The sequence below is a fragment of the Ochotona curzoniae genome, unplaced genomic scaffold, assembly GCF_017591425.1.
Source record: "Ochotona curzoniae isolate NIBS_2020 unplaced genomic scaffold, NIBS_Ocur_1.0 scaffold_4701, whole genome shotgun sequence".
NCBI lineage: Eukaryota > Metazoa > Chordata > Mammalia > Lagomorpha > Ochotonidae > Ochotona > Ochotona curzoniae.
This window is the reverse complement of record NW_024467122.1, coordinates 69513368-69539587: the sequence shown is the minus strand read 5'-3', so window position 1 is coordinate 69539587 and position 26220 is coordinate 69513368. Positions and strand designations below refer to the sequence as shown.

Genomic DNA, 26220 nt, shown 5'->3' with positions numbered 1-26220 from the left:
CTTGGGACCTGCACCCGTGTGGAAGACCTGGAAGAATCTCCTGGCTCCTGGCTTTGGATTGGCTCAGCGCTGGCCATTGTGGCCACTTGGAGAGTGAATTAGTGGGTAGAAGATCTTTCTGTATCTTCTCTGTAAATCTGACATTTCAATAAAAATAAAATCTTGAAAAAAGAAGAAGAAAAGAAATCACACAAGCAGTCTTCTGGCTTTATAATCCTATCCTTGTTGACACTGGAAAAAAAAATAGCATTGCCCCACTAGCTCTCCCACTTTATAAACCAGTTTTGGCTCCTCTAGCTCTAGACTCTTGAAAGTGACTGGCTTTCCCACTGCACGGTGGCAGCTGTCTTGCCCTGACAAGAACATGCTGGAGGGACAGAAGCAGGAGCGCTGTGTTAGAACATCTGCTCCTTCAGGGTGACACTGACGGAGATGACACAATCCTCAGTTCTCTAGTGAGCACAGATTCTGCAGAAACCCATCGCTTAGTTCTCCTTCCCTAATCTCCACTCATTCCAATTCAAGGGCAAATTGTACAGGTTCATTTCTCAGAAATGCACCAAGAGCTCACAGAGTCCTTTTCAGCTAGAAAATACCCGCTGGCCATTTCCCTGGGCTGGGATGTACAGCCATGGTTGGTGGTTGTGGTCCTTAGCCTTCACCCCTCTAAGTCCAATAACTGAACCTGTGGCACTCAGACACCTGAGAGAACTTCACATCTGAACCCAGAGAGAAGCTATCAAATCCTGCTGTGCGCTGGGAGCAGGAACCAGGAGGGATGGAACTCAGCCCTGCAAGAGAATACCAAGTCCTGGATCCCGTCCACAACAGAGGGTCAGTCCACTCCACTCCCTGCCCTGGAGCATTTTCGTCCTTTCAGTAATGGGACAGGAGGTACAACAACTTCCGGCACTGTCTTCAGACGGGTGTGCACTGGGAGCAAAGGTGCCTGTCTCAGATGGACACAGGACAGGATATGATCCGGTCTTCTAACATCACACTGATGATGAGGAACACAAAGTAGAGGAGGAACATGGTGAAGCCCAGGATCTTATTCATCCTCCACTTGCAGGATGCAATGGACGAGATCACAAACAGCAGCATGAGGAAAAGCAAAACAATGGCGCAGAACAGGCCGTTGCTGCTCACCGGCACAGGCAGCAGCCCATTGATGAGAGAGAAAAGCAGCCACGGAACAGGCAAGCTGCAAGAGTGAAGAAACACCGTGAATGGTCTTCACCCGAGAGACATAACTGGTAACTTATTCTTTGCAAAAGCACTTACTTTTGCACCAGCAAGGCCAAGGGGGTGGGGGAGACTGAAGTAGAACAGCCATTGTCCCCAATCAGGGATGAGGAAACCAAGGCTCAGGGACATTGGGTTACCTGCTCAAAGACACATCTGCTAACTAAAGATCCTAGATTAAAGTGAATCATTCTGGGATGAAGCTTTAAAAAAAAAAATGATTTCTGTATGATGAGGGCCAGTTTGGATCAGTGAAGTCTGACTCTCTGATGTCTGCATTTTTATAAAGCCTGCCCCAGGATAACATTTCTTTAAATCTCCAGTGTTCAGGATCCTGCCCTGCCTTTCTGCGCCCCCTACAAAGATTCAAATTCGGAGAAACAAATCCAGGGCAAGTGAAAATAGCCAGGTGTGCCCCTGTGGCGCTGTGGGAAGGCTGCGGAGGAGTATGCACCACTGGGCTGTGTGCAGAGCCCATGCACAAAGCAGCAGGAGTACCCACAAGTGGTTCTGGTTCCAGCAACCCAGCTGCTGTCACCCTGAAGCTCTGCAGTTGGATTTGGTGATAACGATGTGATGAACTTGACTTTTCAACTCATCTGTAAGTCCCAGTAAGATTTCAGAGAGCATCTTACTTCTGTTATCCCACAGGGCTGTGACAGAGATACTTGGTTGCCTTGGCCAACAATATGAGAACCCTTCTATTCCACATATAACAAGCGATGCAGCAGCAGACCAGCCAGCAGAGCCACGGAGTGTGCTTTTCCAGTCATCCCTACCTGGGAGGTAGTATTGCTACTCACCCCACAGTGATGTCAAATATGTTACTGCCCACAGAGCTTGACACGGCCATGTCTCCCAGGCCTTTCCGGGCGACAATCACGCTGGTGATGAGGTCAGGAATTGACGTGCCTGCTGCTAGGATGGTCAACCCCATAATCTCTTCTGAAATCCCTATTGTTTCGCCAACCTGGTAAACAGCAGCAGTGAGACCCCATGGCAACAGTAGGTATAAATCCCGAGACTCCTCACAGCCACAGCCACGCGCGACAACTCCACGCAAAGCGAGCACCTTCCCCGGGGCCTCTGTGAGCGCTGCGGTAGCCGCAGAGAGGAATGTCTGAATGCCTGAATGACACCCTGTCTGCCTCCTGTTCATTCCAGCTATGACACCTCCACCTTCTTCAAAAGACCTGCTGCTGTGTGCCAGGGACTAGCTGTAGCTAGAAGTCTCAGCAGTTACTAGGCGCTTCACGGGGCCATGTAGGGATAGGCTGCCACCAAGAGCTGTGGCCCTGGGTTCGAGCATGGTGCTCAGCGGGTGGGCAGGTGGACATAAGCCGGCGTAGGTAAGTTCTCACAGGGTGTAGGGACATGGCAGAGCAAGCAGGGCACGAGGACACAGGGCAGCTTTCTGGGTCGGGCTACACGGGGTAAGGACTCCAGGGTGGAGAGGCCCCTGGATCTACTGGGGCAGGAGTACTTCTGCTACTCCTTTCCCTGCTACTTCGGAACTGCTCAGGTTCACCCGGCCCTTGAGAGTCCCTTGTCCTTGAGGTAAACCATGTCCCAAGGACTTGGCCCTTGCCGTGACTCACCTGGTGAGCCCACCACACCATGAGATAGGAGAACATGGCAATCCATATGATGGATCCTAGGAAGGTGATGACGAAAAACTTCCTGGCTTCCTGTGGGAAAGAGGAGTGGCTGAAGCTAAAGGCCTCCGGCTCTTCTGAGGGAGCCCTAGAGACAGGGATATGTCCTGCTCAAGTGATGGAGAAGTCTGGAGGCTTGAGCTAAGGCGAGGACCTCGAGATGGATGGGACAGGAGTGGGGCAGATGGGAGGGCAGCCAGGGTGCAGCCAGTGAGCAGCTCAGCCATCGCCAAATTCTAGAGCACAAGGAGCCAGGCCAGCCTAGGTGTTGGCTCTGGTACTTGCAACTTGCTCCTGCCCCCAGACACATGGCTACCCTTGAGTAGAGTGCATTAGTTAGACAGTTCCCTATAAACAGGACTGTTGGGTTACACAGAGCAGTTTATCCCACCCCACCCTACTCCCTGCCCCCCAGGCATCCCTGTGAAGTGTGGAGGAGTGCTGTGGCATCACTCCCAAGTTAAACAAACTGCGATGGGAGACGGGGGACAGGGGGAGAAGGACAGTTCACACTGTGTGCATGGAAGGAATAAGATAAATGCACGTGAGGTCTAAGGTCTCCCATGTGAGGTGCTGTACCCCCTAGGCTCAGGGCCCCTTCAGATCTCTCTATGGAGGGGCCCTGCCAAGCTGGGTTTCCCCTTACCTCCCTCCGGAGTACAAGCCCTGGGTTCCCGGAGACCCCACAGCCTCCCAGGAGACACTGGACACTCACCTGCCTCCGGACATCCGGCACCGTCAGCCAGAGTGGGAACACAATGGGCAGGAGGAAGAGGTAGAGGGCCTGCTTCTGCCTGGTCTCAGGCCAGTCCAGGGACAGGGGCTCCTCGTTTCCCTCATCATCATCGTCCTCCTCCTCCTCATCTTCGTCCTCCTCCTCCTCTTCACTGTCATCTCCATCGTTTTCTCCTTCCCCATCCGCACCCTTCTCATCGTTGTTGGCTTCACCCTGGTTTTCGGCACTGGCATCCTGACCTTCTGTTTTCCCTTCAACCCCATCTTCTGCCGGGACTCCCCCCCCACCACCAGTACTCTCATTGGCCCCTTTGCTTTCAGCTGGAAGTTCCTCTTCACCTCCATGTTCATCTCCTCTTCCTTCCGCCTCACCTCCACCTCCACATTCAGCTCCTTCTGCCTCAGTCCCAGCTTCCCCCTCTGACTGAGCGGCATCCCTGTTTTCCTCCCTGATGGCACCTTGGCCAGGAGCTGCTCCCTTGTCACCTGTGTTCTCAGCTTGCGCCACGTCTTCCTGCAATCCAAAAGCCAATGGGTGAATTGGTGGGAACTACACTGCTTGCTTTCCTTCCCAGCTTCTCCCAGCTTCTCCCAGCTTCCTGTGGCTGGGCTCAGGATGGATCTGAATTTTCAAATATGAGAGAACTAGGGAAACAGTTTAGCAACACTCCTGTCATGACACTTGTACCCAGTGGCTGTCCGGCTTTTACTTGGTGGACAGCTGGCAACCCAGAGCAGCCCCTCCGCCCCATCATCTCTGGCAGTTCCTCTTATGGGGAAGTTCACCCTTCTGCCAAAGCCACACCCCCTGTGTTTGGGCTGACACAGCACAGAGCAAGCCTGCCACCGGACGCTCTCTTCCCTGGGGGTTAAAACTGCCTGCCCTTCACATCACCGCCCCATCCCAGGAGCCATCGCCTTCTCCCAGTGTGTCACCCAGTGTTGTAACTTCCTTCTCATTAGCTTCTGTTCTGTGAAGAAGCATCCAAAACCGCAGAGAGGCCATTGCACCAGGTGGAACAGGACCATCGCCTCCAGTGTCTTAATGCTTTACTTCTGTTAATATTGCCGAATAGGACACCATAATCCATTGGAGTAGCACATTGCTAAGGCTACCAAGTGGCCGTGTTACTTTATCTACATAGACTAATGATGGTGATTGTGGGTTTTTATGTGCCAGGCACCATGGTAAACGGTTTCCTAATAATAGCTCATGCTTTCTGTATTTCATGGATCAATAAGTGGTTTAGATAGAATTATGCCCAACTTACAGACGGAGTAAGCAGGATAAAGAGAAGCTGAATAATTTGTGCAAGGACCACAAAGTGCGTAAGTGATCGAGTGGGGATTCAAACACAGACAGGCCAGCTCTCAGCCTTTGAACACTAAGAGTCCATGCCAGGCCTAAATTCCGCCTCGAGGCCTGGACCTGGTTGCCTGGGGAGCTTATTAGAAACACAAGTGCAGCAGGCAGCGATGTGCCCAGAAAGGAGCCATGGGCTCCTGCAACCCAGCAACAACTCTGCTATGTTTCTGTCTGCCTGCTGCCAGACCCACCCACAATGCCCCTGTGTTGTCAGAGCACGAGACAGCTCACCAGTCACACAGGTGAGGACAACCTCGCCAGAGGGGTGAGACTGGGTGAGTGTTCAGACCTCAGGGGAGGCAGGACTGGGGGCCAGTGCGCCGTTCCCCGAGCCTCCTGTCCCTCCACCTGTGGTGAGGCTGGGTACCTACCTGACCGCCCGGCTCCTCCTCCTCCCCTGGGACATCCGGAGGGGCTGGTGTGACCGTGACTGCTGGAGGCTCGGCCAGCTCCTCCTCTTTAAAGGATAAATGCATGTGAAGTCAGAAGAGCAGTTGGGGTTCTGGGTGGGTGAACCCCTGGGGGTGGGAGGGTCTCATGTTGGCAGTTAAACAGAGTGGTGGTCTGGGTGCTTACCAGCCTAGCTGCTGCTGGCACCACAAGTGAAAGGGCGGCTGGGCAGTGGCCATCTTTACTCCCTGTGTTCACTGGCCACTGCGGCTATGGCTACTGGGAGCAGAGCGAAGGCAGGGCTCTGGGCACTCCAGGGGAGGCCTGCGGAGAGGCTCCTGCTGCTTTCTCAGCCAGGATTGAGAGGCAGGAGACTTGGAAGGTGTGGAGAGCTCAGCAGGGGTCACCTGACCCCTCATCACCTCTGTTTCCTTGTCTCTAGAATCGTGTGGTCCAGACAGGCCTGGTGTCTTTACGTGCTGCTCACGGTGCAGCAGCAGCCCCACTCTCCCAGCCTGGTGACCATTGTCCCACCTCCAGCCCAGACAGAGCCTGTCATCAGGGCAATCACCAGCCACCCAGGCCTCAGGCAGGGGAGAGGAAGCTGAGTCCAGCAGGGTCTCAGGTGGGATGAGATTTAGGGAAAAAAAAAGCAGCAGTCAGACAGCAACCCTGGCCTGCCCTACCTACACCATCTGAGCAAAGTGCCGAGCAGGTAACCTGGACGGTGACCTGGGCAGCACCCAGTCATGATTCCGAGAGGCCCAGAGGGGTCCCTCGGGCTCTGGCCTGGACAGCCTGCCTCCTGGAGGTAGGAGGCAACAGCTGCAAACACATCCTCTCACCTTCGGCTTTGTTTTCAGCTTTGGCCTGGGGCTGGGCTCGGACTTCCTGATTCAAGCTCTCCTCCTTTTCCTTGGAGGGGCGGGCTGCGAATGAAAAAGGAGACCCATCTTAGCTAGGACCCCCTAACCGTCCCCACCTTGCCCTTTTGCATAGGCCATTCAGCTGGGCAGCCAGAGCGACTGAGCAGAGCGGTGAGGGCGGGCTGACCTGGGAGCTGCCCGCGCTGCATTCCCATTCTCCCAGGACTATTGATCCATGGCGCCCAGTTCCCGAATCTGTGTCTTGGATTCCCTGCACCATCATTAACTGCCCATGACCTTGAGCAAGTAACTCCCCCAGCAAATCGTCATGGTTGGATGCAGGAGCAACAGATGGGATTTGTTTCCTTTGGGAGCAGCAAGTGAATGCTACTTCAGTGCTGAACAGGAAAGAATTCTGATCCAAACTCGGCAGGATGCTATAAGAACTGGGCTTGATCAGTGGTGTCCACAGCGGGCAGGGGAAGCAGAAATGGTGACAAGGAGGCCTATTTCTGCCATCATTGAACTAGCTCATCTGCAAAGTCCTCTGTCACTTACTTGCTGCGAATCCACCCGGAGCTTTGTTCTGGGGGACCTGTGGGTGACCTTGTTTGTGGAAAAGGGAACAGTATTCTCCCGCAAGGGCTGCGGCCCATGGTTTTGAACCCCTAGGAATTGGGAGCACTGGGGGGTTTTCCCTCCAACCCCTATGCCCGGTGCTTCACCGGAAGCCCCCAGAGGACACAGCAGGCTCCGAGAGGCCGCATTGGTCCTTGCTTCTTCAGTAAATTCCTCCAGAGTTGTCGACAGAGCAAGTTCACTGATAGATGATTATGCTAAAAATGCTGCCTGGCACCAAAACGTCGCCGTCAGCTGGAGCCAGAGTGACGACAACAGCCATGGTGAGGGCTATGCGACACCAGGATGAGAGCAGCTGCCCCGGCCAGCAAGGCCCGCAGTCCAGAGCGCTGATGCTGGCAGAGCCTTGGAGACCACCCCAGCCAGAGGATGCAGTTCTCCCTGGGTGGCAACTCGGGGACTCAGTTCACTGGCAAAGTCACCCCTGGCAGGGCACACCCTAAATCCCCCAGGCGCCCCATGGCCTCCCCCCACCACTGCGTTCTAGTCCTGGTGTTGAAGAGATCTACTGGCAGTGGGCCACAGGGGCTGGTGAGAAAAGCCAAGCTTCCCTTGCCACACCCCAGCTGGGGACTCCCTGCTCCCTGCAACCATTCTCTGACACTCTCTCAAGCGTACTGGGAGGGTGGGGGCTGAAGAGGAGGAGGAGCCCCCTTGTAGGGCAGGGGAACGCCCCACATGCAATCAGCTCTAAGGGAAGCCCAAGGTCACCAGGCAACCTTCTGTATACACTGGACACCAGCTCCTCCCTGACCGAATCACGCAATGGGAAGTCAGGGTGCTCTCTGGGCAGTACTGCATCCCCTGGCCATGAGGGCCACCCCGGTCCTGCCCCCAGCACAGGCCCTGGGCTTCCCCACTGGGTTTCCTCGCGTGGCCTTTGCCCTCATGCAGCCGGATCATCTCCTTAGCATCAATCTCCTCTGCCCTCAGCCAGCCTGGACATCACATAATCCTGTTAGCACAAGTAGGCCAGCTGGCGGCTGCTGCTCAGAGAAGCAGCCCAGGGCCGCTGGGCCGTGGTTGCTCTGCAAGTGGCTAAGAGTGCCCCAGGCTCCAGGCCCAGCAGCTGCCCCGGGTTTCGGACTTGGTGCTATAGCCGCCGCAGAGGGGCTGTTTGTGCTGGAGTAGAGGGATTTCCAGAAGAGACTTGTCTTTGAAGCCATTCCACTTCCCATGGCACCATACACAAGGGCTGCTTTTCAACAGCTGCAACTCGGGAGAAGATGACTCTGAGGTCCTAACTGTAGCCTCAAGCCTGTGAGCTCAGCCAGGCAAGCCCTCCTGCCCAGCCTTTCCTTGAAGGGTCTCCTGCTGGGGCTCTGGGGTTTATATCTGAGCCCCTCTCCCCTCCACCTCCCAAAAGGCAGAGACCCAAGGACAGCGGGAGGGAGCCTGTGAGCTGCTGTAGAGGTCTCCGGGGTGGCCCCAGGCAAGGGAGGGCAAAGGTAAGGTGGTGCAGCCAGTCAAAGTGGCCCTCAGCCTCTGCTGTACTTGGGATTTGGTCTTCTCCTCCCCCACCTCCCAGAGGTGTCCTGGCAGTTGCCAGGGTGTGTCCTTGGCCATCCTGGGGTTCCGGAGTGAAATGCGGAGATAAGGGAAGGACCACTCCAAGCCTGAACTGTAAGACCCTAGGGAAGCAGCCCAGGCCAATCAACCTAGGCCGAGCTGCCTGGCTGGAGTCTCCATGGGGTGCTGGGGCTGACAGACTGACTGAAAAGTCCCCAGCCCACAGGCTGCAGGGAACGGGACCCTCGGGCCAAGGCTGACAAACACCAGGGAGGAGCCCACCTGCTCCCTCGGCCTCCATGTTCCATGGAACCCTCTCCCAGTGACTGCCCTGTCTGTCACTACCCCATCTTGCAGCTATCTGACTTTTACTACCAGCTCTATTCTGCAAACTCTCTCTCCCCGCTCTGCAACCCTCTCCCCCCACCACCGCCACCACCCCCGCCACCATGGCCAGGAGAGGAGTGCAGGGGGCTGGGACTGAGCAGGAGGACTGGGAGGTCTCACTTACCACCGTCCCCCATGGGCTCCAGGCTGTGGATCATGAGCTGGAAGATGGTGCTGCGGATCGTACTGTTGTGCAGAGAGGCTGAGCTGCTTCCTCTGGTCAACAAGGATGGGAGCTGCGCAAGGGGAGGAGACTCAAGGCCTTAGTGGGCCCGGCCCGAGCCCAGGCTGGGGCTGCAGCTGGGCCTCCCTCACCTGGCCTCTTCCCCCACAGAGTCAGGGGGACTGCATGGAGGCCTGATCCTGACCTCCCTTGCCCCTCTTCCCTCATCTCCTCCAGACCACCTGGTCCTGTGTACTCCACAGTCCCTTGGATCGCTACAGGGAGCAGGCAGACAGCACGCAGCAAGGCCAGCATGTCAACCAGGGTGCACACACCCTACAGGTGCACCTCACAGCCAGCACCACCACACAGACCCAGGGAGGAGCGAGGCTGCGGTCCCATTTATAGAGAAGGCAATGGTAACTCCCAGGAAGCCGGGAGGCCCTATCCAAGCTCCCTTGGGAAGGAAACGGAGGTGTCAGGCCAGCACCAAGGTCCTCTGATTTCCCGTGCACCCATGTCACCAGCTCACACGTGTCTGCACAGTACGGACACAGAAGGGACATACACTAACCCACGTTGACACACGTAGAAACCTCTACTGACTTCCAAGGGGACATCCAAAAGCCAACCCCCTTCAACACCTGCTCCATCCTCCAGTCCTCCCGCCCGCCTGCTCCTCAGCGCTCTGGAGCGAACTCTTCCGCCATCTAGTGGCCGAGGTGATGCATTATTTTTAAACCGGCCAGGTTCTCTAGCAACCTCAGACCCCTACCCGGTTCCAGGCACTGCCTGCGGTTCCCTTGGTGCTGGGACTCCAAAACCACGTAATCTAATGGGATCAATCATGCGGTGTTGGAGCTGGGCTTGACTAGTCTAGTCATTTCACAGACGCGTGGGCTGAGGTCCCAGGTTATTCAGCAAGACGTGGAATTCCTGGCTTCCTCCTGAATTAGCATCTGCAGGTGATAACAGTCTCCTCTGGCCAAGAAGTCCCCTCCCCTGGCTCACACTGACAGCGCTCTCAGGGGGCCTCCCTGGCATGGGCACAGCCAGCACCCTTCCCACCCAAGCATCCCTCCCTAGGTTCCTGGCGAGGGCCGGAGGGCCTGCAGCGCCCCCATCCGGCTCCCACCTTCAGCTTCCGGCCGTCCTGTGGCTCCTCCTCTGCAGCGGCCCCGTCAACCGTCTGCAAACAGAGAAACGAGTCATAACACGTTAAGGAGACGCCCTCCTTCTCTCTCCAGGGGACTCCTCGGGTGGGGACACAACACCCCAGAGAGAACCTCTTCTCAGCAGGCGTGTTAGCAGGCCCTTGCATCTGGTGCCACCTGCTTCAAACCCGGTTCCCTCCTGCAAGCTTCGTTACAGGTCCTTGGCGGGCTGGCCCAGCAGTATCTCTGCCTACCTGTGCCTCACTCGGGGGCACCCTCTGCTCTCCCCTGCACAGTCCTGCTTCACTGCTTGCACTGCCCTTCCCTGTGCTCCTGGGGCCTCAGCTCCCCACTCGGAGGTCGCCATCCTATCAGAGGCCCGGTGCAGTTCCATGCCGTCGCCTCTGCCTTCCCCGCACAGAGCTTTCTCCAGCTTGCTTGTGTGTGTGTATATGCAGGTAGGTATAAGCTGATAGCTCCAGCAGGCATCTTGTTCATGGCATGCGAACGTTCCAGAACACTGAGTCAATGAGACCACGAACTGTCCTCCAAATACACACAATCCATTCCAACCCCTGTGGCGGGTTCATGCCCCTTCCAGGCTAGAATGTTCTCCTCAGCACTCTGCTTGCTTTCAGAACACTCAGGGTGCACTCCTGCAGTTTTCCTAAAGGCGCCCTTCTGCCACCATCCTCACCTTCATTCCAGCTTGCTACAATGTGTTTCTCCAGGAAAGCAGGTGTGACAGCAGTGGACACCCTGTGTGACACTGCAATCAACAAGGACTAGTATTGTGGGGAAGCCCTGGGAAGTGAGGCAGCCTGGGGCCCCTCCCAGACAAAACAGACACAGCAGGTGTTCAGGGAAGGCGAGCTCAGTGAGCAGCTCCAGCCAGATGGCTTCCTGCAGCAGGGTCACAGGAGGGGAGCAGAACCCCAAGGGATGGCTGGCTCTGTCCACAGAGGGGCAGAGACACTTTGGAACACACTCTAGAAGCTACCTCTGCCCTTTGGGTCTACTCAAACAGACACACTTTTCCAAGGTCTCTGTATTTCTGTGTGTGTTTCTTGGTGTCTCAAATAAATACATACTTTTAAAAAAAGGTTGCCTCAAAGATGTACAAGTGTTTGCGCGCATACCAGCGGTCTCCCCTACACCGTCCATGGTTCCACGCTGCGGCTTCAGTTACCTTTCATCAACCAGTCTGAAAATGATACACGGAAAGTTCCAGAAGGGAATAATTCCGAGCTCTTCAATCTCCTGCAACTCTGACAAACATGGCGTCATCCCCCTCTGCTGTGCCAGGGAATCACCCCTTCGTCCAGCGTCCACGCACGCAGACACCGACCAGCTAGGTCAGTGACTAGACCAGATAGAGAAGTCGGTGCTTATGGCCCAAAAGTGCAAAAAGAATCTTGAAGAAGACTCCCCTTCTCATTCTGGAGATCTTTCCCCTAGACTTCTCCGAGAAGCCTCCCCTGGAGCACAGGCAAGTGGCACAGCAGTTAGGGATCGGCTTGGGACACCCCCATACACCTCCTTGGGGCCAAGTGCTGCCTCTGCTTCCATCCTGGTGATGCACACCCTGGGGCGGGGCAGGTGACAGCTTAAGGACGTGGGTCCCTGCCACCTTCGGGAATCCTCGATGGAGTTCCAGGCTTCTGGCTTGGGTTTGGCCCAGCCCTGGCTATCACAGGCATTTGACTAGTGACCCAGCAGACGGCAGCTCTCTGTTGGTCTGTGTATGTGTGTTTTTCTTTCTCTGCCTTTCAAATGAAGTGAAAATTATAAATGAAAAATTTCCTGAAAGAAGCCCACCCCCACACCCCTGTTCACTAAAGGAGGCCCCTCCTCCAGCTCCTGCCCCTTCACTCAGCACAATCACAGCCTGAACTACGCATCTCCTTTATTCGCTTTATTTACCCGTCACCCTCGTGCCCACCCCCACACCGAACAACTTCCTGTTGGTTTTATATTTCCAATAGACTCAAGCGGCAGAACACATGGAAATCATGCTGTTCTTCTTGAAATGCCATAAACATTTAACTTCCTAGTTAATCCCATCCTATGCACTAGGAGAAAATATTATTGTGTTGTGTGAATGCACGCCAAAGAATCACTTACAAGCTCACACACAACACAGAAGCAACAAACGGGGGTGCCTAGGCCTGGTCAGATGCTTGGGCTCTGCTGTAAAGGTTTGTTCCTCATGCATTCACTTTGTCATCTGCTGACGCCTGCTCACAGGCGGATGGGGAAAGCTTAAGAAAATTCTAGGAGGAAAAGAGATCTTAACATTGAGAAGTCTACATTCATTTCTTTCCCTGACAATTGTAGGGAAGATGACCACTGTTCAAGAAACAAAAGGAGGGGCCCCTCTGGCCCAGTCCAGGATCAGTTCTTAGGGGAGCAGAATGGATTCCCTGGAGATAGGGATGAGTGGGCTCACCCAAGGCAGGAGGAGCGTGGCTGCTTCCTGCCCACAGCCCTTCTCTGCCTCCGCCAACTCCAGCTCCACTGCCTGCATTTTGCTGAAAGAAGCCCCTGGATAAATGGCAACACTGCAAGAACAGGCAGGATCAGCTACTAAGGAGGTACCTGGTTCGGCTGCTGGGGTCTTGCCAGTTGACTGAATAAAAGAAAAAAGGGGACCCGGCATGGTAGCCTAGTGGTTAAAGTCCTCGCCTTGCATGCTCCAGGATCCCATATGGGTGCCGGTTCATGCCCTGGCTGCTTTGCTTCCTTTCCAGTTCCCTACTTGTGGCCTGGGAAAGCAGTCAAGGAAAGCCCAAAGCCTTGGGACCCTGCACCTGTGGGAGACCTGGAAGAAATTCCTGGCTCCTGGCTTTAGATAGACTCAGTCCCGGCCATTGCAGTCACTTGGGGAGTGAACCATCAAATGGAAGATCTTTTTCTCTGTCTCTCCTCCTCTCTGTAAATCTGACTTTCCCATAAAAAATAAATCTTTTAAAAATATACAATATTAGAGAAAGAACACAGCCCCCACCGTATGCATAGGAAAATGGTAGAATTTCCCCCCAGAGTTTCACACTCTGAGCTATGCCCCCCAAGCCTAGGTAAGGTTCATTCTCTCCTGGCATCCCTGTCTGCCAGCGAGGCAGCTCATGCAGGAGTCGGGTTCTTCCTGGCTGTTCTCAGCACTCCAAGAACAGAGAAGCCCTCCCGTGCCCCCCACCCAGGGACTGGCACTGACCTGGCTGTTGATGATGCCCACATGCTATCCTCAGAGAACCTGCCTGGGTTCAAGCCCAGCTGCACTCCTGACTCCAGTGTCTTGCTCACACGGGTGATGGCTCAGGTAGCTAAGGCCCTGTCACCCACATGCAACGCCCGGACTGAATTCCAGGCCCCCAGGTCAACCTGGCCCTGGCTGTGACATTTAGGGAGTGAATCGGTGGTTGGGAGTCTCTCTCTCTCTCTCTCTCCCTCCCTCCCTCCCTCAAATAAATCAAACATAAGCTGGAAAAAAAAAATTAAGAAGGATTTCTAATATCAATAAGGCTTCTTAGCCATACAACCTGCTGGCTTTGTCCAAAAATGACCGACCGAAGCCGGCTGGAGCTGCCTCATTTTTGACCAGAATGAATGCATTGGGAGTCGGGGAGACCAAGTAGTAACTGCCAAGCAACACTGACCCTGACTGCACTGGTAACTACATTTACATTTGCCAGTTTCTTATTGGGATCCTAAAGAGCACCCTCAAGCAAGTGTGTCAACTTGACAATCCTGCCTGAAGTACTTTTAGTTTTGAAATTGTTTTAAGCCAGTATTGAAAGAAAGACTCTCTGATAGTTTCTGGCTGTGTTTGATACTAAGCCACTTGTTTTTTTTCTGGAAATATTCTTCAGTGAATGATCAGAAACATCCCTCCCCCTACCCCACTGCCCTCCCATCCCAATCCTTTTATCCTGATTCTATCTAGACACTTGTCCACAGCATGCTCCCACTGCAAAACCCATCGGGTGACAGCGGGCAACCCTTCAGGAGGAGAAAGAACGCCTTCCTGTTGATGGTGTCGGCAAGCCAGAGGCACTTCCAAGTATGCTGTCCTCACAAAACACCAGCAGCCCGTTGCACTTGTTTATCTGACTGCTGTCACACTCAACGACAGAGCTGAGTGCTGGTGACAGGGACCTTATGGCCTGAGCAGTCTGAAGGATTTGCTGTCCATCCCTCACAGGAAATGTGTGTCAGCCCTTGCCTTCATTCCTCCCCTTTTGTATTGCGGGTGAGTGGCACGAGGTTCGCACAGAGCTCCCTGCAGTCAGTCTGGTCTCTGTCTAACCCCACCTCTGTGACACCGGATGGTGACTTGCCCTGCTCCTAAGCAGTGGAGCCTGGGTTAAAACCCAGACAGATTGATTCCCAGTCAGGGTCGACACCACTAGCTAGCTGTCCCACTGGGCTGAACTCATCATCTTCTCTGAGTTTCCATTTCCTCCTCTGCAAAATGTGGGGGATGCTCTGCCCTGTATAGGACCTCGCAAGAACTCACTGAGCCCTCACGTGTCTGCCACAGGCACTCCAGAAGCATGGATCCCTGCTTCTTGCCCCTGCTCTGGCTAAATCCACATCCCTGCCTGGACAGGGTTCCAAATGGTGGGCTTCCCTTCAGGGAGCATAAAAAAGGCTTCCCCACTTAGCAGCAATTCTGAGCCTGCCGTCCTGGCAGCCCCCTTCAGGGGGCATGCCAAGCTGGTAACAGGGAAGGAGTAGGCCAAGGGGGGCGGGGGGTGGGAATGGTGTATTTCCTGCTTCTGTTTCTCTCTAGGAAGGAGCTGGCCGTGGTATCCGCCACTCCACGGCCCTGAATGGCAGCCAAGATCGTGATGTTCCCTCCACAGCCCTGTCTGTTGGCTCCCATCACTGTCTTGGAACTAAGTCATCCCCATCTCCCTCACTACCTGCCTTCCCACAGTGATGCTCCAAGAAAGGACTCGTTGGTAGGTAGGAAGAGGCCTGAACCAGCAAGTGGGAACAGGTGTTTGGGCAAGGTCTGCTCATTGTCCGAGTTGGAAAATACTGGACAGAGTATTACAGACTTAGATGAAGCCAAAAAACGAAAACCAGTGTGGTTTACTAGATGGAAGATTTCCATAGAATCGCTTCATGAAAATGCTAGACTCAGAATGCTAACCATGAAAAGAGAGAAGACAGAACAGGTCAACCAACCATCTCAGCTATACCTTAGCAGCGAAATACGGGGCAAACAGAGACTCTATGATGGACTATGTCAACCAGTGGATTCTTCAAAGACCTCATAGTGCTTGGAGTGGCAAGATTGGCAGCGATTCATAACTGTTGAAATATCAAACCACCTGAGCAAGAACCTCAGAGCATACCCTACATCCGGGACCTGGGGAGGGTGAGAAATTGGGTGGGACTTCTCCCTTAATACCCCCCTTTAAACATGAAGGAACAATATGGAAAAAAGAAAAGAAAATCTAGAATTTTTCTCAAAAAAAAAAAAAAGAATTGCTTCATGAATTCATAACAGAGCAGCTTGCCCTCAGTCTGTCAGTGGCACGTGGGGTCATTCATTTCCCCCTAACACATCATGTGTGTTGCCCAGGCAAGCACAGCTGGAAAGGTGGTCAGTAACCCCAGCAGGGCGCGGGGGACTTTAAATCCGGAATGTGCATCGTGTTGTAGCAGGGTAAGCCACTGCGTGGGACACGGGCATCCCACACTGGAGGGACAGTGGGAGTTCTGACTCCGCTGCTGCCCATCCCATTCCCGAGTGGACAGCAGCTCTGGGACTTGGGTCCTCGCTCCCACGTGGGAGATCTGGATGGAGTTCCTGGCTTCTAGTTTTAGCTGGTCCAGTTATTGTAGGCATTTAGGAAGTGAACCAGCAGATGAAAATCTCTCTCTCCCTTTTCTCCTTCTCTCTCTCTTTCAAGTAAATAAATAAATCTTCAACTTAAAAAGATAAAAAAAAAGGGCCCGGCGCGGTGGCGCAGTGGTTAAGGTCCTCGCCTTGCATGCCCGGGATCCCATATGGGCGCCGGTTCTATCCTGGCAGCCCTGCTTCCTTTCCAGCTCCCTGCCTGAGGCCCAGGAAAGCAGTTGAGAACGGCCCAAAGCCTTGGGACCCTGCACTCACCTGGGAGTCCTGGAGGAAGCTCCTGGCTTTGGATAGGCTCAGCTCTGGCCATTGCTGTCACTTGGGGGAGTGATTCAGCAGATGGAAGATCATCCTCTCTGTCTCTCCTCCTCTGCATATCTTACTTTCCCATAAAAATAAATAAATCTTCTTAAAAGTTTCATTAAAATGAAAATAAAGGCAGAATACTACGAAGGCTGTGAAGGCAAAGTGGAAGCATTCTGAAAGCCATTGTTCATGCATACAAGGGGTCTGCAGAAAGGCCATGGAAGAGCGTGCATTAAATATATACATACATATGCATAGATTTTTTTTAAATTTTGAACCAAATATAAGCATATTCTGATTCCATCTTCCATGATTCTTTTTTCAAGCCCTGAGGAGCATAGTAGAACCAGTCGTTGAGGAAGGCCTGCCCTGAGAGCCTCAAGGAGGAAGGAGGAAACACCAGGTGCGTAGTGCTGAGCACCCCTTGCTCTGCCTTGGGCTCTGCGGAGCAGCAGCACGGTGGCAAAGGAGCTGGATGGGGGCTTGGGGGACTGCGCTCCTGGTCCAGTGCCGTTCTCCCGCCTGTGAGGGCCTGGGCAGGACATGCCCTTTCTGGGACATCTGTAAACGAGGCCAGAGGAGCTTGTCTGACCACACGAGACAAAGAGCCACCTGCTAGAACTTAGCTGTCAGATGCCGGCCATTATCAGAGTGTTAGTGCTAGCACCTCTGCACCCTGCCGTCTCCCCAGAGAGAGGAAGGGGCCTGCCAAGGTCACCCCGGTAACTACAGGACTAAAGGCAAAGAGGACTAGGACTCGAGTTTCCTGGCCCTTAGTCCTGTACCCTGGTGAGAACATAGCAGGGCAGGTATTTGGCCTCAAAGCAAACCCGCCAGCTGGGATTCCCACATCCCAGATCGCAACACCTGGACTCCCAGTTTCACTGTTGACTCCAGGTTCCCATTCATGTGCACCCTGGGAGGCAGCAGGGGATGGCTCAGCTCTTGGGTCCCTGTTCTGCATGGAAGGCCTGGACTCCCAGCTTTGGCCTGTTCCCCAGCTCTGGCTGGCAACTGGGGAACGATCCAGCAAGCCAGTGTGCACTCTCTTTCCCTCTCCCACCCTGATGTGTGTGTGTGTGTGTGTGTGTGTGTGTCTATCTCTCAAACACAACAGAAAACGTTTCTAAAACAAATACATTTAATCTTGCTGGCCTGTTGTACTCTCAGACAGTGCTGAGTTTGGTCTCCATCCTGTGCACTCATCAGAACTGCTCTGGATTAAGTAGCTAAGTCCTTCCCCCTCTTTGCACACTGGAAAGAATCTTCTGGGCCTGGAGAGAGCAGGTGCCCACCTTCCAGTCAACACGGAGCCAGGCCTTGCCCTAGGGCTCGCCGCAAGGTGAGTGGAACATCTGTCTTCCCCAAGCCTCTCCCTCCTCGGGCCACATCCTAGCCACCAGCTTCCCCCTCCAAATCTGCAATGTGGGCAAGCAGGCCTCCATGAAGACGAGGGTGCTGGGCAAGCCCTGAACGCCATGCACCTGGAAGAGAAGCTCCTTCCCCCTGCCTCGCAGCTGCCTGGATGTTCTCCAAAGTCCAACTGCAGCATCACCTCCACAGGCCTCGGCACACGCCCCAGGCTCATTCTCTCCCCATCTGCAACGTGATCCTAAGCAGCTAGCTTCACTTCTCTGGCCTCAGCTTCCTCCCCCGCCAGTGGGGGATCACCCATGGCCACCATCTTAGGGGGTGCAAAGGAGCTGAGCCCCAGGCGGATATGCAAAGACCCCAGCCTGGTGTTCAGCAAAGGACAAAGCATGCTGGAAACATTGACTGCAAGGGAACTGGAGCACCCCAGCACCTCCTCTTCCTCAGCCCCTGGCTTCCCTCACCAATGAACAAACAGAAGCTGGTCTCATACCTTGCTAAGGTTTCCCAGGGCCATGACCTTGGCCGCTGGCCTCTTGCTGAGCTGCTCCTTCACCCAGAGCTCAATCTGCTTGTTCCACTTCATGGCGAACACGTAGAGGGCATAGGCCAACAGTAGCAGCAGGCTCTCCCACCAGGCGATGAGGCTGTCCAGGAAGAAGAGGATGAGCATGGTCAGGTCAAGGATGTAGAAGGAGACGTCACGGAACAAGGGCCACCAAGTGAGGTTGAGGATCTCCCGGGAGAAGAGGGCACAGGTGCCGATGACAAAGAGGATGTTGAACACGGCGGAGCCCACGATGGTACCGATGCCCACGTTGCTGTGGGAAATGAAGACACCAATAAGGGAGGTGAAGAGTTCGGGGGCTGAGCCTCCCGCAGCCATGAAGGTGGCCCCTGCCACATCCTCGGAGATCTGCAGCTTATCTGTGATGACACCCAGAGCCGGAACGAAGTACTCATCACACACGATGGCCAAGGCCACAAACACATACGTCATGCCGAAGATATGCAGGACCACCCAGCCCTGCCGCCGCTCCTCCACACTGAACAGGTCCTGCGGGTATTCGCCCTTGGAGTGGAGATCTGGCCAGCCAGGGGGCTGTGTGGAAGGGCTGGGGCTGAGGGCTGCTGGAAGCAGGGGTGTCGTGGGGCTTGGGGAGGGATCAGCAGGCACAGCCAGGGCCGGCTCCACCACCACGCAGTGCCGGACCTGCGTGGTGGGGTTTCCCCTGAGTTTGGGGGTCATGGAAGTGCGAGGTGCTGTGGAAGCTTCCCTCAGTAGCCCCTTCATGGTGGTAGAGGCTGTGGTGAGGGCAGGTGCGCTGGTTCTGAACGAGGGACTTCTCACCCTCCAGGCAGTGGTGGAGGCCTTAGCGTGTGCTGGGCTGCTGCTGCTGGACACGCTGCTCAGGGTCCCTGCCCCTTTGGAGACGGCTAGGGACAGCTGCCGGACGGCTCCCTGGGGAGTTGGGCTCTTCCTGCCCACCGGCCACCAGGGACCAGTAGAGGTGCTCTCGTCTCCTCTTCTGGGGGTGGTTATCGTGTGCTTTCCTACCGTACCCCTTACAGATGTCCAGGGGTCTGCCTCTGCGTCCTGCACCAGCAGAGGGGTGCTGTGCTCAGCCACATCCCGCAGAGTAGCAGCAGGGCGTTCCTCCACAGTTCTCCCAGCAGGGCTGGTCTCCTGGACTCTGTAGGTTGCCCTAGCTGCACCCTCTTCCACGGTGGTCCTGAAGGCCACCGCCGGGCTGGTTCCTAGGCTCGTTCCCATCGTCATCGTGAACACAGGCGGGGCCAACGTGTCTGTTCCTCCACTGGGCAGGCGTGGGGTATAATTCTCCTGCTCTCCTCTGGCCCAAGTGGAGCTGGAGCTCTTTGCTTCTTCCCTGGGTACTAGGGTATAACTTTGTGCCTTTGGTCGGCCTGCACTTAGGGAATGCAGGTGCAGGCCTCTACTCAGTGTTGGTGGGATATTTTGCTTTCCTCCTTGAGTCCCCGTGGCTGGTGGGCTGTCATGATTCTCTGTTGTCGTTGGAGTGCTCTTGGCTGTGCTTTGGGGCACACTGGTGGTGCTCTCTATAGTCCAGCTGGGTGCTGTTGCTTCCTCCCTGCCCGCTGTGGCTTGGGGTGCCAATGCCTTCTCTTCCAATGCAGAGTCAGCTTTTTGGGGGTCCCTGCTCACCGTCAGAACCTCCTCTTTTGCGGGGAGGTCCCTGCTGGCCAGCTTGACAGGCTGTTGGGGAAAGACTTCAGCCTCCAGGGAGGGGAGACCCTGCGGGCGCCTCAAGTGCTGGTAGGTGGAGCCAGCGATCAGCATTCCCAACAGGAAGAGCAGGCGGCTCCACTGAAGCCTCTTGGGCCGCAGGCCCCGCCTCTCCTGGGGCCCCAACCTGAGCAGTTTTCCCATGCTGCTAGGTCACTGGCAGCCTCTCATTCTGTCCAGGGAAAGGTGGAGATTGCTCTGGGACTCAGCTTGGAGATGAGCGAGGATTCCTCCATGAAACCCAGCTGAGGCGGATCCACTAACCTGCCAGGGAGGTGGGTGGGAGAGCGAGAAAAAGAAATAAGTTATTTGACCCCTTGAGGGGACAGGGGATCTTCCATGCTGTCCTTTGGAGCAAACTAGCCCTGCCCCCTGATTCTGGGAGAAAGGGCTCCTCTGATAGGTGGCTTCCCACACCCCGAGCCACACAATCCTTCCTGGACTCCCTGCAAAGGGTCTTCCGGTACTCCCCAGGCCCAAGGCAATATTGCCAGGAGCTCAGTCATCTACAGGTAGCATCTAGACTGTAGTTCTCAGCTTACCAAAGGCAGGAAGGGGCCAGGGAATCGGGATTTTAGTCTGTAGACAAAGATGAGGCAGCAGTGGAGGAGGGCATGTAGAGGGTTTAAGGCTCCATGTGTTAGGGGACCAACTTACAATGACTCTATCACAACACCCAAAGAAGACAACACTTAGCAGTCAGTGTCATGAAACTTCCTGGTTTGCTATGGTGTGATGGCAGTGTGGTGTGGTGTGGCACACTGTGGTACAATGTGATGCTATGTGGTATTGTGTGGTGGTGCCGTGTGGTATGATGTGAAGTGTAGTGTGGCGTGGTGTGGTATGGTGGTATAGTGGTGTGATGTGGTAGAGTGTGGTTGTGAAGCGATGTGGAATGGTATGGTGCTGTAGTGGTGTGATGGGTGTGGTATGAGGTGGTATAATGTGATATGGGCAGGTGGTATGACAGTGTGGCACAGTGCAGTGTGGTATGAGGAATGTGGAAGGAGGCCGAAGGCCTGGATTCCCAGCTCTGCTGGATCACCTTGGACAAACTGAGGCATGGTGCCTCACACCATGGGCCTGTCAAGAAGAGGGCATGAAGACACCAAGATGACTTCTGCAAGGACATCCGGGGAAGGTTAACTGCAGATCACAGTCAGGGGAGAAGCTCTCCACTGGACACTCTGAATCTGGAAGTTGTATCACATGCACACTGCAAAATTTTGAACTTTAGTCTAACTACCACAATGCCATATGCAGTACTAACAACTATGGCACAGAAATGCTGACTAGGCAAGCACACAGAGAAGCTCTGTAGAAAGCAAGGGACGCACTGGGTGACTTTAGTTCAAGGATGCAGGAAGAAGAAAAGTCCTCAGTGCATTAAAAAGCATTGAGGCCCAGCCCAAGTAGACATTTATTGCTTTTCTGATCGATGTCCGTGCATTGTTATAAAATAATGTCTGAGAATGTTTAGCTTTGCATATGATAGCAACATATGTAAGGTCTTTAAAATGTTCATGGAAAATACATATCATAAAAAATTGTATCCATGAATTTAAAAACGATCAGCACCAAAATAAAATACTCATTTGATTCTATTATTCAAAGGAGCTCTGAAGTACCCCACTGCGGAAAATCAGCTAACTAAACCCGGAGGGTCCGTCTAGTACAACCGCTTGTGTGAGACAGGAGGATGCCAAAGCCCAGGGAGACATGCTACTCCCTATCATCCACAGCTAGTTAGCAGCACAGCCGATGGGCCTTCCAACTCCCCGGTCTTCCTAGCACCCCATGCTGACCAGATATGCAAAAGCCATGGTCTTACAAGGCAAAAAGGCAGCAAACAAAAGGAGAAGCAGGACAAAGCAAGCTTCCTTCTGAGTCCAGGATCACCATCATTCTCTTTGCAGTGTCTCAGTGCAGCTACTCTGTCCCTTACCATGAACTCGTTTTGCAATGAGCTCACTGCTTCTCCTGCAGGAACTCTGGAGGGTCTTGCAGCCTGGGGTGTGCCGGAGCAACAGAGCTGAGCTGGCACCCCAGCCAATCCGTCCCCCTCATCAACTCATTTACCTTCAAACCTCCACATCCGGGTGTCTTCTCAGGGCTGGGGACTTGTCAGAATCCAGTGTCTCAAAGAGTGGGGCTGATGCTAGGCGGCAGTGGACACAATTTCCCCTGTGGTCCCCAACTTCCCCTGTGCAATTTTAATTCAAGGCAGGGTCGAGTGTGAAGGGCATGTCAGGGGAAGAATATCCAATCCTGGCTAATACCCGCCTCCTTTAAGAAGCTTATCAGGTCATTGCACAAGTTCTGGGTCCCAGGGCCTCTGCCTAGGCTGGAAGGGGTGGCCTTCCACAAGAACCTGTCCTGCGGCCCTGGGGTCACTGGAGAATTGAGAGGACTTCTCCAATTTGATTCTAACAGTAGGAGAGGTGGCCCAGGGTTTTCATGCTTAAGCAACAGGAACACCTGCAGTGACTCAGCTCTAAGGAAACCAAGAGAAAGTGTCTGAGGCTTAAGAGATCAACACACCTGGGTTACCACAAGGTTCCCCTTGCTACTGGCTAATTCCAAAGTCCACCATGGGGACACAGATAGGCACCCTACCTCTTGTTAAGACGTATGAAAATCAAAATTAAAACTGAGGGGCTGTGGAGAAAATCAAAGTGTAAACTTTCAAATATTTTACCATTGATTTTAGAATTTGAAAGGCACAGAGACAGAGATCTCCTTCTGCCGGTTCACTCCCCCCAGTGCCTGCCACAGGCAGGTAGACGCTCAGCCTGGGTGAGGTGGCAGGGGCTCAGTCACTTGAACCATCACCTGCTGCCTGCATGGTATACATTAGCAGGATACTGGAGTGGACAGCAGGCCTGGGACTTGAACCCCAGGCACATCACAGTATACTTTGGGTCATCCTCTGCTGCTTTCCCAGGTCATAGGCAGAGAGTTGGATGAAGCAGCCAGGCCATAACCAATGTCCACATGGAATGCCAGTACTTGCAGGTGGAGGATTAGCCAAATGAGCCACCGTGCTGGGAGCCAGGAACTTCTGGGTCTCCAACGTGGTACAGAGGCACGAGATTGGGACATCTACTGCATTTCCCAACCCATGAGCAGTGGTGCAGCTGGAACTTGAACCAGCACCCATTGGGGATGCCAGTGCTGCAGGCAACAGCTTAACGTGCCACACCACAGTGCTAGCCCCACAAATAAATCTTCAAACCAACCAACCAACCAGGAAAGTGCAGGGAGGGTTCTAATGTTGTATTTAGCTTACAAAGTCAGATGCATGCAGGGAAGACCGCCTGACCTGCAAGTGCGTTGAGTTTGCTTCCCATCTCTGCCTCCTGAGCCCAGCTTCCTGCTACCACAGACCCTGGGAGGCAGTGGAGATGACACAAGTGGTCACCCTGCCATCATGTGGGAGACCTGGCCCGAGCTGCTGGCTCCCATCTTCAGCCCCGCCCCCCACCTCCACTAGTCTCTTTCTGCCTCTCTAAGTCATTTTTATTGCAATTTTAACAAGCAGAACAGGAACAACAGGCTTTCTAAGACCAGCTTCTTGCTTTAAGAGTTACAGCCAGACACTCTGTGGGAAGGTACTTTGATCTGTCAAACAAGACAGTGCCACAGCCTAAAACCTTTTATTTTTAAATGTGCTGTTGTCTACGGGATTAAAGCTGGCTGCACTGGTACAGTGGTGCAAACAAACCAAATACGTCTCCAAGCAGCTCAGGATGCCTCATGGCGTCCAAGTCAGTGTCTGGGACTGTACCTGAGGCAGCCAGAAGCAGGCAGCACTTCAGGCTGAAGGTGGCACCGAAACAGGGTTTGGTCTCACAGGCAGGTACCTGTGCAAAGTATTTTAGCTTCTTCAGACTACAGATTTCCAGGAAGTTTTTAGAGACCATCATACACACACAAACACACACACTCATGTAGAGACAATTCTGCAAAGATTACACAAGTGTGGCTGTACTTCTAAGGCATGCCTGAGGCAAGGAGATTCAAATGGCTCCTTCTAGGAAAATAAATGTTTATTTTTTGTTATTTTGAAGCTTTGGATTTTCTCTCCAAAGGCCTAAATCACTTTCAAGATGTAAGAAACCTAATTTCATTTCCTTTTGTTCTGTCTGGATTTTTAAAAAAAATACACTTCATTTATTTTTATTGGAAAGGCAGATTTACGAGAAAAGGAGAGAGAGAGAGAAAGAGGGATCTTCCATTCTCTGGTTCACTCCTGAAGTGGTTGCAATAGCTGGAGCTGAGCCAATCTGAAGCCAGAAGCCAGGAGCTTCTTCCAGGTCTCCCATATGGGTGCAGGGTCCCAAGCCTTTGGGCCATCCTCGACTGCTTTCCCAGGCCACAAGCAGGGAGCTGGATGGGAAGTGGAGCATCCAGGACACAAAGTGATGCCCATATGGGATCCTAGCATATGCAAGGGGCGGATTTAGCTACTAGGCCAACACATCGGGCCCTAGATTTTCTTTCTTAAGATTATTTATTTGACAGGCAGTTACAGGTGGGTATATCCATGACCTGATTTTCCTAGTTGAAGCCGTAAGTCTGGAGTTTCCGATCAGATTTCCCATGTGTGACAGAAGCCCAAGCAGCTGAACCATCTTCCACTGCCTTCCCACACACGTCAGCAGAGAGCTGAAGCAGTAACAAAGCTCCTATATACGATGCTGGTGTTACAGCAATCGCTTCAGCTCCTGTACCACCATGCGGGTCCCATCCACCTGCTTTGAAAGACGTTCTCAGCATTTTAAGAGCATGAATGGTGAGCCTGGCAAGACAGGTGGGAGTCCAGGTCATGAGGGGCCTTTTAAAGTGTATACTTCATACCATTCTTCCAGAGAGAGTATCCTTACTAAAGGAGTACTACTTAACTTTCCCCAAGAAAGTTCTTTCTGGGCCCAATGCAATAGCCTAGTGGCTAAAGCCTTGCCTTGCATGTGCCTGGACCCCTTATGGGTGCCGGTTCATGTGCCAGATGCTCCACTTCCCATCCAGCTCTCTGCTTGTGGCCTGGGAAAGCAGTAGAGGACGGCCCAAAGCCTTGGCACCCTGCACACACGTGGGAGACCTGGAAGAAGCTCCCGGCTTCAGATCGGCTCAGTTCCAGCCACAGCAGCCAGTTGGGGAGTGAATCAGCTGTCAAAAAATCTTTGTCTCCCATTCTCCCTGGAAATCTGCCTTTCCAATAAAAATAAATGAATCTTTAAAAAAGAAAAAAAAAAATAAAGAAAGCTCTTTCCACCAGATTTCTTCTGCTTTTCCCTTTGGCTTTATTTCCAACAGCCGCTCTTCTTGCCCAATCCCTTCTCTTCTATCCACAAACGCACAAGCAGCATCCCACACCAGACCCTGGGGAGCCAGCGGTGGCCCAGGCTCACCCTGACCTACAGAGCAGAGGCAAAGTGCACTGGAGGTGGAAATGTGCAACAGCTTTGCTTTGTGGTTTTCTCCCATGTTCTGGAAAAGACTGGAAGAGGATTGAGACCAACCAGAAGAAAAGGGGCTATGGTTTTCTCATCAACTATTAGAGTAGCACAACAGAGACATGGGAGGAAAAACCTACAGATTAAAAGGGTTTCAGAAATCTATCTTATCTGGATCCTGACACAAATACTCAAAATGCAAAAAAAAAATTATGCTATTTATGAGACAACTATTTAATTGAAAGCTGACTGACGGATGGGTCCCGGCCACCCACATGGGAGACCTGGAAGAAGCCCCTGGCTTCTGGCCCAATTCTGGCCATCTGGGGAGTGAACCAGACATGGAAGATTTCCCTCTTTCTTTCTGTCTCTCTTTCTCTCTCTCTCTGCCTTCCAAATAGATAAATAAATAGATGGCTAGAATAAAAATAAACTCCATTATAAGATTTTTTTTTTTCCCACAGAAGAGAAAAAGGTGAGACCTAAGATTTCTCAGGGCTTCTGCTTTGGAGAAAGGACGGAGGCACAGAGGGAGCTGGAAGTGCGGCAGTTCAGTTTGGGAACAGAACGGTTGCAGGCTGGACCAGGCAGGAAGGAGAAGGACTCAGGGCAGCACAGATGTGAGAGAGGAAAGGGAAAGTGGAACAGGCAGGTGGGCTCACTGCTTCCTTCCCCAAGGCCCACCTTGTTATACTTTTGGTGTGTTTCTCCTTAACTTTCATCTCCACCAATGGCAAATCATTGTGGGAACTTGGCAACAGAGATCTCCAGGCAGCAAGCCCCAGAATTGCACCTCAGTTAGCGGGGCCTGGGCACGTGCACTTTTCAACACGTGTATGCTCC

At 53.4% G+C, this 26220-nt stretch overlaps 1 protein-coding gene across 1 annotated transcript; it reads right to left on the bottom strand.

Annotated features, from left to right (window-relative positions):
• Positions 1 to 754: 754 nt before the first annotated feature.
• SLC24A1 (solute carrier family 24 member 1) lies at positions 755 to 20065 on the bottom strand. The gene is made up of 9 exons (XM_040968456.1): positions 18149 to 20065; positions 10091 to 10144; positions 8920 to 9028; positions 6237 to 6320; positions 5373 to 5458; positions 3616 to 4149; positions 2844 to 2933; positions 2049 to 2215; positions 755 to 1204 (listed from the first exon to the last, which is right to left on the bottom strand). Exons 1-9 carry the CDS (start codon positions 20063 to 20065, stop codon positions 955 to 957), a joined length of 3291 nt encoding a protein of 1096 aa, XP_040824390.1. The 3' UTR covers positions 755 to 954.
• Positions 20066 to 26220: the final 6155 nt, after the last annotated feature.